Source organism: Eurypyga helias, unplaced genomic scaffold, assembly GCF_000690775.1.
Source record: "Eurypyga helias isolate BGI_N326 unplaced genomic scaffold, ASM69077v1 scaffold12942, whole genome shotgun sequence".
In the NCBI taxonomy this organism is placed as follows: Eukaryota; Metazoa; Chordata; class Aves; order Eurypygiformes; family Eurypygidae; genus Eurypyga; species Eurypyga helias.
The window spans coordinates 9,580-19,409 of NW_010237910.1; the positions used below are offsets into that span (position 1 = coordinate 9,580).

The 9,830-nt window shown below is 56.3% G+C and overlaps 1 protein-coding gene across 1 annotated transcript in view; it reads right to left on the bottom strand.

Annotated features, from left to right (window-relative positions):
* The window catches only part of SLC9A3R2 (solute carrier family 9, subfamily A (NHE3, cation proton antiporter 3), member 3 regulator 2), a gene marked incomplete at its 5' end in the record, with an annotated part of 30,364 nt that overhangs the window by 151 nt on the left and 20,383 nt on the right, over positions 1-9,830 (bottom strand). Inside the window, 5 exons of the mRNA XM_010147657.1 lie at positions 3-51; positions 2,883-2,945; positions 3,534-3,577; positions 6,003-6,156; positions 9,031-9,207. Of these exons, the coding sequence (XP_010145959.1) occupies positions 3-51; positions 2,883-2,945; positions 3,534-3,577; positions 6,003-6,156; positions 9,031-9,207 (487 nt within the window). The remainder of the gene's footprint in view (positions 1-2; positions 52-2,882; positions 2,946-3,533; positions 3,578-6,002; positions 6,157-9,030; positions 9,208-9,830) is intronic.

Consider the following 9,830-nt stretch of genomic DNA (forward strand, 5'->3'; position numbering starts at 1 on the left):
CAGGGTCAGCCCGCTCTCCTCAAACGGGTCCTTCTTCTCCACGTCTCCATCCTGCACGGAGAAGGGGGACAAGGTGTCAGCCTGGGGCAGCATCCCCCCCACCGCGGTGTCCTGCAGCGTTTCACCCCACCCGGCCCCGGAAGAGGCGTTTCCTCCAGCATCCATGATAAGCAAACATGCAGGGATGAAGGTTTTTTGGAGCAGAAGGTCAAAGTCCCTCCACACCCCCCCCATACAGTGTCTGTGGTTTCGCTGGCAGCGGCTGCATCCGTGCAGCCAGGGAGTTAATTACTACATTGTGTACATTGGGGGGGGGATTTCCCCGCCTGAAGAATGTGTGGCTGCCACAGCTGGGAGTGGAAAAGCAGAAACACAAGCTGCTGCCAGAGGGAAAACAAAGCTGCTCTGCTCCTCCAGTGGGCAAGTGAAAAAGCAGCCCCTGGTTTGGGCAGAAAGTAGGGACGAGGGAGCAAGTTGGGTGAGCCAGTGTCTGGGGGGGCTACAAGAAAGCTGGGGTGGGCTTTTTCCAAGGGCAGGGAGTGACAGGACAAGGGGTAACGGATTTAAACAGAAAGAGGGAGATGGAGATGGGACATCAGGAAGGAATTCTTCCCGCAGAGGGGGAGAGGCACTGGGACAGGTTGCCCAGAGAAGCTGTGGATGCCCCATCCCTGGGAGTATCCAAGGCCAGGCTGGATGAGGCTGGGAGCAACCTGGTCTGGTGGAAGGTGTCCCTGCCCATGGCAGGGGGTGGGAACTAGATGATTTTTAAGGTCCCTTCCAACCCAAACCCGTCTGTGATCCTATGATCAGGGCTAGTTTCAGTGGGCAGCATGCTCCGTAGCGGGTGCAGTCTAAAGCTTTGGGTTCATGATGACATCTGTGCCAAGGACCTGGGCCACATCTGTGCTAAGGCCTTGCCAGTTCTCCGTGCTGGACAGGATGGAGATGCCCAGGGAGAAGCAGCTGCACCCCAGAGCTGCACGGCCACACTCTGCAAGACACACTCTTGTGTCAACAGTGGGCAAACAGAGTCAAGACCTCCAGCTTTAAGGGAATATTTTAAACTCCACCTCCTTGCACTGCAGCCCTACCACCCCTGCGGAACTCTAGAACAGCGATTCCACAAACCCTGCGGATAACCATGGGCAAGTCTTCCAGTAGCACTGCAAGACCATGGCTCCAGCCTTGCCCTGGCTTAACGAATGCAAACTGAGCTGGGAGGTGGCTCGTATGAGCACGCTGGGCTACGAGCCACAGGCAAACCCCTGCCACCCCCCTGGGGACACTGGTTTCTAGTGCAGAGATGGGACAGTGATCTCTGAAACAGCCCAAAGGGGATCCCATGGGAGTGACCGCTGCGCTCAGGCAGTGGGACACAGCCCAGTTTTCCAAAGGCAGCAGCCGTTGGTGCTGCCCGCTGTCGCCGAGGATCAGGACATGTATTATTTAATGCTCCAAGAGAAATGGAGATGCCAGGCTGCAGGCGTTTGGCCGCAGCTCTTGGACACAGCTGGTGTTCGAGCTGGTTTGGGGTGCTCGGAGGAGGCTGCGTGAGCACTGGCTGCCATCAGACTCCCGCTCCCAGCATCCCAGAGCAGGAGACGGCACAAGTACGGAGACACAGCAGAGACCCCACGCAGCACCTGCGTGAATGCCTTCCTCTGCTTTTAGCAAAGCTTCACGCTAAATTTTTGAGCACTTTAAAAAAAACCTGCTAAATATCACCACCGAGAGAATACCTTGTGTTTGCTCTGGGCTGCTCATTCATCTTGGCTGTTCAGCCAGGGAAACAGCCCCAGCCCTGCGGGTCACTGAAGCCACGCTCCTCCCATTCTGAGTGGCTACCTCAAACACTGATAAATTCACTGCGCCCCAAGGTAAAAGCAACGTGGCTTTTTAAAATTTTAACCTTCCTTGTTCCTCTTCGCAGCACCTGAACCCCACAGCTCCGCTCCTCCTGGCTTCCCAGCATCACCTCCTGCTCTGTAACTCCTCAGTATAATTACACTTAAGATCCAAAACTCTTGCAGGCATCCTTTCATCTTAGCCCTCCCCTCGAGCTATCCCAGCACGAGTCACTGCCCAACACAGCACCAATTCACTTGCTGCCATTCCCCCTTGATGTTCTCTGCTCGGTTGGGGCAGTGCCACCTCCTCTCCGAGGTCACGATGCCCGAAGGGATGAGCTCACATGGGTCTTCCCAGAGCCAGGGGTTCGCCCAGGGAATGGAGCACACATCCTCGCAAAACTCATCTGTTAACAGGGGACATCTGCTGCAGGCAGTGGCCACGAGACCCCCCACGAGCTTTTCTGTCCCCCAGGCAAAGAGAGGAAAGAATCTGCAGCCTGGACTTGGCTCATGGAGCCAGCGGCTTGCTGCCAGGGGACAGACACGGACAAGTAGCCATGCAGCCTCCTTAAACTCTGTTTAATCAAACCCTGCCTGTTTTAGGTCCTGAAACACGGCGGGATTTGGGTCGCGTGGGAATGCTGCTGCATCTCGCAGATGCGGGTTTGCGGGGGCAGTTTGCAGCTGCGGTTTACAGATGTTCGCCTTCGCACGTCCACCTCTGTGACAGCAGCTCGTGCTGCGACAGCACACGTCACCCTGAGGGTCCCAAACCCTTAACCTGAAGTCGTTATCCCAAAAACGCGGCCCCCTCCGCGCTGGAGCCAGCAGCTGCTGACAGCTCGTGGCTCCATTTCATGCACATCTACAAGGCAAGGGATGAAAAAACTCCCTATTTTGCTTGCTGGATGGATACAAGTGTACCTGAGTGCGAGAAAAATCTGAAAAGGCATTTTTACACAGCAGCGTAAGGCAAGCAGGTTCCTACAATGGCATGGAAAAGGGATTGGGAACGTTTGGGGTTTTTACCTCCGACTCCTTGCCAGGACTTTGAAGGTCACTGTGAGATGAAGATGTGGATCCTCCATTCAGCTGTCGGAAATTAAAGTGTTAGTGCAATTTGCACAACGACAGAATTAGAGAGAAAAATATAACCAGCAGCAGCCAGGCAGAGAACTGCCCAGGCCGGAGAGACACACGTGCCTTCTCCAGGGATGGGAGCAGAGCCCGGAGGGGAGGGTCCTGCCGAAGGGACCCTGCCCACACACGTATGCATACATGCACACACGGGAGCTCCCTGGGCTTTGCTGGCAGTGCCACTGCTCTGCTGCATCCCCAGCTGCTCCCCTCCTCCGTCACTGGGAACAGTGATTAAACAGGGCTGAAACCAGCCTTGTTCAACCCCTCAATTAAAGCTGTGGCAATTAAATCAGCCAGCAGCAGTTAAGCTGAGCTAAACGAGCCTTGGGGACGTTGTGAACATCCCTCCCTGCTCTGCAGGCTGGCAAGTGTGGGACAGGCTCATGTGTGGGAGCCAAGGAAAGCCAGCATGCCAGGGGCCTGGGCTCTCACCCCCCATCACTCTTGACCACTCCAACACGCTCCCCTAAACCGAGATATCCCAGGATGCTGCCCAGCCACCTCAGGCATAGGAGCATCCCGGAGCAGGCAAGGACTCACCTGAGTCTGTGCGGATCCGTTTGTCATGGGTTGAGGGACCACCCCTGGAGCCACAGAAGAAAACACAGTGTAAACACACTCAGCCGGGATCACCGGCCCCGGGTCCCAGGCAGGCACCCCTCAGCATCGCCCTCCTGGGTGTCCCGAGCCTGCCCTCCCCCCCCATCAGCCCCACCAGCTCAGTGGGTGCTCTTGACTTTGTCCCATGCTGCTGCCAAGCCCACGCAAAGGCCTGTCCACCACCCCCCCTCTGGAACCAGCTGCTTCCCAAATTCCCCTCACTTCACCTGGTTTCACCCTCTTCACATCAGAAGAAAACACCTTGCAGGAGGGGGACTGAGTAATTTCCTCCTATGAGCACTAAGTTCAGCTTGCTCCCAGTTTTTTTGACCATTTTTCTTCAGAGGCTGTTTAATCAGAAATCTTAAAAACCAACCCAAGGTTCCTCACCAAAATCAGCGCCACAGAATCAGTGTCACAACCCGCTCCCCAGACACCCTGTTTTTTTGGGTTTTTTTGTTCACTTCCAACGATTTTCACTAATAATATTCCACACGGTGGAAAATTTTAGGCAGATAAGCTGCCAGTCACCACGACCAAGTTGCTGCTAAAGTCCCCTCTGTCCCAGGCTAACGGATGTGTTAATTGTGCCAGGATTAATAACTGAATTGCATCGAGCATGAACGCTTCTCAGGATGAAGCCCTCACCCTGTGCATCTCTCCAGAAGGCAGCAACGATGCGGATGCACGTCACTGTGTAGCCCAAAATCCAGCAAAGCCAGAGGTGCCAAATGCAGCCTGTGACTGCCGAAAGCCGGGGGGGCTCATCACACAGCGCCAAAGCCATCGTCTCCCTGCACCGCGCCCGGGCACGGCCAGGCTTTCCGAAGGACCGACCGGTGCGAGCTGCAGGGACTCCCAGCGCAAATCCGGGCGCCTTTGGGTTCATACAAATAAACCCCAATCATCATTTTGAGAGTGTGCTGGTGCAAAAGCCTCAGTTACGGTGTTGGACCCTTGAGCGTCTTATCGCGCTGTCGGGCTCGTGTCTACAGTCGCGTAAGCTCTGAGCAGCGGTCAGAAGGAAGTCAGCTCGTGGCAGAAACGCTGCTACGGTCCCTGGTGTTCAAGAAGCTAGAAGATCACATTATTTAAGTGAGAAGCAAGCTTCAAATCACAACAAATGTTGAAGTGGAACTGGACTTCAAAAAAAAACCCCAGAAGTTATTTCAAAATTTGGCCTGTCTGGAAATATTTTCTTATTTCCTTAATCCTGAAAGGTGCATCCCTCTTAAAATACACGCATTAGGTACAACATTCAGCTGTAAGACTTTGAAACCCTCAGCCTGAGTCAAAGCAGTCTGATTAAAGACTGCAATTATGATTTCCTCTTATCCTGCAAATAACCGGCGCACTGTCACCAACACGGCAGACCCAGTTCTTCATCTCTGAATGCATCAAGACGGCAGCAAGAGCTGCAGAGCCAAGGCAGGGGCTCCAGCACCCATCCGCAGCCCCCATGGCCCCAGCTCTGTCCCCACCCTGGGGAAAAAGGGCTCCTTTATCGCCCGTGCCAGTGGCCAGCTCTCACCCCAGCTCCTCCTCGAACCAACACGGAGCATCCGACTCCGCTTTCGCCCCCTGCGCTTCTCCTCAGCATGTTTGACCCAGATCTTTGGACAAACCTCCCCACTGAGCATCCAAGGGAGCTGGGGTGCAGGTCGGATAAGGAACAGCTCTGTTGGGAAACAGAGCTCCCCATTCACCGAGGGCAGGAGGGGCTGGGGAGTGCCCCGTACCCTCCCCACCCAGAGCTGCAGCACAACAGGTTGGAGAGTGGACAGGCAGCTTTCTCTGCCAGGTCTGAACAGCAAGGAAAACATTCCTGTGACAGCCATCCCTGTGCTGTGAAACCCTTCCTCCTGCACCCACACACCCACACAGTGTTTGCTCCAGTGTTTCGATGGAGGATTTGTTGCCCTCTCCCTCCGGCACCCCAGCGCAGCACCCAGGCAGACGGCTCTGCTCCCCCGGGTCCACCCACTCCCCTGCCAGACACCCCGTCTACCAGGGTGTGGGTGCTGCACCCAAAAACAGAGGGGCCCGAGGCACGGCTGTCAGAGAGGCTTCCCAGACCCAAACAGACGGACCAGTCCCAATGGAGCATCCCTCTGCGAGCCCATGGCTCACAGAGCACCCAGCTCCCCCCGAATCCCACCACACTTTGCCTCAGCCACTTCATGGCAGCAAATTCCTAATTTAATTATTCACCGTGTAAAAATAACGAACTGGGTTTTGGCTAGATCCAGAAGTATTCTCACTATGTATAAATAGCTGGGTGGTGCTCAGGAAACAGCGGAGAGATGAGACAGAAGGGAAACGTGACTCTCCCACACTTCTGAGATCCCACCCACGACACGGTGCGTCATGGGAACGGCACAGGGTCACCCAGGGAAAGCGAGGTCTCACCTTTGGTGTGCTCCTCCACGGGGGTCACCCCCAGCTTCTTGAAGTACTCATCGGTTTCGGGGTCCACCACCAGCAGCCTGGCTTCACTCTCCCTGGACTTAATGTGGGACACCACCTCCGAGTGCCGCAGGCCTTCCACGTTTATCCCGTTCACCTGCAAAGCGAACCCAAGGCTGTGTCCCCGGAGCAGCGATGCTGGTCCCGGCTCACAGACACCCAGAGCAGACTCCTCATCCCCTTGTTTTACATTTCCATTGGGATGATAGGAAGGCTACAGGCTTTTCCTTCCCCCTCTCAAGTCTGCCATGGTCTCCTACCATCCGCCCAGTGCCTCTGCCAGAGCATCCTTTGTGTTCCCACATGCCTCCGGCTCCTCCCGTATCCCAGACACGTCCACCCGCAGTCACAGACCCCGCCACCACCTCACCCACCCAGGTTCTGCTGAAACGCCCCGGCTGCCCCCCGTAGTGATTCCAATCCCAGCCCTCGCCTTGGGTGCGCCCGGGGTATCTCCGGCTGCCCACGGGGTGCAACCACGGGCTGGGTGCCACCGGTGTGCCCTGCTCCCCAGCCCTACCCAGGCGGCTGCGGCATCACCACACCAGCGTTCATTCATCCCTCCATGATGGAAAACCATGGATTTTCCACATCCCCAGCAAGCGAGTCCCCGTGCCTGCTGCACGGATTCATTTCTCCTCCCTCTGCGTGCGAGCCGGGACCTACTGGGAACATGATCCTCCGCTCCCGATTGTTCCCCGCAGCAAAGGGACAATTGTGATTGAGGCATTGTTTCACCGGGAACGAATCAGCCTTCGTCCCCCAGGGAAAGGTCTCCACACCGCCTGACCCCTCGCCGCTGGACCCGTTTTTGTGTGATAAACTGTTTTGAACGCTCCAGCCCGTCTCCAGCAAAACTCAACCCACCCTTTGCCACCCATCCTGCCTTTGGCATCCGAAGGTGCCCGCAGGAGAGGAGAGCGATGTGTTAGTTCAGCTTGGATGGAGAAGGTGAGAATGTGTGTGTGTGGTGGGGGTACAGAGACCACCACGGAGTAACCTCCTCTTAAATATAGCTACTCTGTTACTACAGCTTTCTGGCCCAACGATGGACCCTCTCGCTGCCAGATCCTGGATGCTTCATAGTGAGGATGAGCAGCCGCTTCCCCTGGGTCCTGCCGAGGCTGTTGGGGGGCTGCAGCATGAAGGGATGAGGCAGGTGAATCCCGCAGACCCTGAGCCAGCTCCAAACTTCGTGTTTCCCTTTGCATTTTGGATACCTCCACACCAACCAGGGGCAGAAGCAGGTCCTGAAAAACCAGGATACGGCCGCAAGAGCTGGGATGGAAACCCCCTCCCCACCTCACTGGCAACCTCAGCTACCAGCTTGTAATCCCAACTCCATCCCCAGCACTCTGCCACCTCTCCCAGTAACCCCAATTCACCCAGTCAGGCAGCCTGGGGCTGCTCTCCCCCCACCCCAGCACCCCCCCAGCCCATCCAGCACAACAGGACTTGGGTGGGGGGTTGGTATCATCAAATATTTATCAAAGCCCCAAAGAGCAGGTTCGGAGGGAATCGTGTTTCTGAGCTCACCCCTCGCCGCTTTGTGTGTGCCAGGCGCCGAGCCAAGCGCCGATAAATAAATAACGCGACCCCTCGCCATGACACCGCGGTGCCGGGAGCTGCCTCCGGCCCCACGCTGCTCCTGGCATTAAACTTTCAGGTGCCAGGGAAGAGGCAGCAGCTCCCACGGGGCTAGAAAGCAGGCGAGTGCTTAATGATTCCCTAAGAGTGTTTTCTTCCAGGAGCGCAAACCCCTTTCCCATTTGGAGCCGGCAGCAAGGCCACGGGTTGGTCTCTGTGGGGGGGTTTGGGGTTCACATCGCCCCGAGTAGAGGACATCCATGTGCTCCCACAGCACAGAAATGGAAGGGGTGACAGATACAGACTCAAGGTCTTCCTGACCCTACGGGCGCTGCCCAAACCCTGCCTGAAGCGCAGGCAGCTCTGGATGGGAGAACCTCGTTGTTAGGAAAAACACAAGACACAAACAAGCTAAAGAGAAGGTGATTCCCAGACACATCAAAACCTGTGTTTTCCAGCACCTGGTGACCAGGAAGATGCTTCCAAGAGCAGTTTCTCCTCATCTTTCACAATTTTGTGTCTTGACACAGAATCACAGACTGGTTGGGGTTGGAAAGGACCTTACAGCCCCCCCAGTCCCATCCCCTGCCACAGACAGGGACACCTTCCACCAGACCAGGTTGCTCCAAGTCTCATCCAGCCTGGCCTTGGATACTCCCAGGGATGGGGCATCCACAGCTTCTCTGGGCAACCTGTCCCAGTGCCTCCCCACCCTCTGCGGGAAGAACTTCACATCCTGCAAAACTTCTTCCCCCCTTTTTCCAAAAGCATCAGCTTGGCCAGGCAGCACCAACCCGTCCCTGTGCCTGTGGCAGGACAATGGACCAGAGGGTGGCTGGGCAGGAGGTCACCCCCTCCCCTGCGCAGGCAGTGGGACACATCCCTTGTGTCCCCACGCCCCTTTTGCTGCAGCAGACAGAGCCAGCTCCGGCACAGAGTGGCACCAGGCAATGCCACCAAGTACAGGGCTCGCTGTGCTGCAGAGGGGGAGATGGGCACCCATCAAGCACCCCATTTGTATGTGGGGTCCTACTGCCACCCCTGTGCCGTCGCGATGGGCACAGGGGCGCCAGCTGGAGCCAGCAGCATCATCTAGATTTCAGCGTTCCGTTTGCCAAAGGACCCAAAGCCACTGCTGAAGTCCCCACATCACCTCTTCTTACAGAGAAACAGGGGGGAGCTGATAGAAAAGCTCAAGGGATGGGGACTGGTTTCAGCTTCCTGAGGGTCCCATCACATCTGCTGTCCCTTCCCCACCCACGGACAGGGACAGGACCCAGCCGCTCCAGCCAGGCTGGGCAGGATTGAACATCCCTGCGCAGCACATGCCGAGGAAAGCCCGAAGGCTTCCCGGGAAGGGAGATGCTGAAGCCCCATGCGTTACCTCCACCAGCCGGTCCTGGGGCCGCAGCCCTGCCCTGGAAGCTGGCGAGTCGGGGTCGACCGAGCGGATGAACTGCCCCGGCCGGGACTTCTCGCTGTGCAGGTTGAAGCCGTAGCCATTGGGGCCTTTCTTCAGGTGGCAGAGACGCGGGCACAGCTCCTTCTGTCCGTTTAAATCCTGAGAAACAGAGGAAGGGTTGAGGGGGGGAAGACAAAACATTTAACTTATAGGTTTGGGTTTGCTCTAAAGCAGATGCAATCATAAATAAAGCTACCAAGGAAGCATCATATCTGCGCCCTGTCCTCCCGTTCCCCTCAATGGGACAGCTTAACAAATGAATTTCCTCTCATTGAGTCTATTTTAGAAAATCAATTGTCCGAAACCATTCCAGAAAAATTTAAAACAAAACAAAAAAAATGCATTTCCTTCACCAGAAACTGCCCAGATAAAGTCCGCCCATACGCCCAGCCCCACGGCCGCAGCCCTGGGCAGGGAGGAAGCAAACCCGAGAGCCCAGGTTAACCCAGGCACTGGATTAACCTCAGTTATTTATTTACGGCAGTGCCGTGCCCTTGGCCCCGGTGACATCGGCATCGCCTGTGGGTATGATCCCCTCCCAGCTGAGGGGCTCGGGGTGATGAACCCCACGCCTGACAGCAGCACGGAAAGGCTGAGCTTGCTGCAGGTACAGGAGCTCGAGAGGAGTCCAGCTCCTTCTCCCTGTCCCATGGAAAAGGTTTTAGGGTTCCTCAGGGTTTCTCCTGCTTTTCTCCACTGCATTCCCTCGGAAGCTGCTCTCC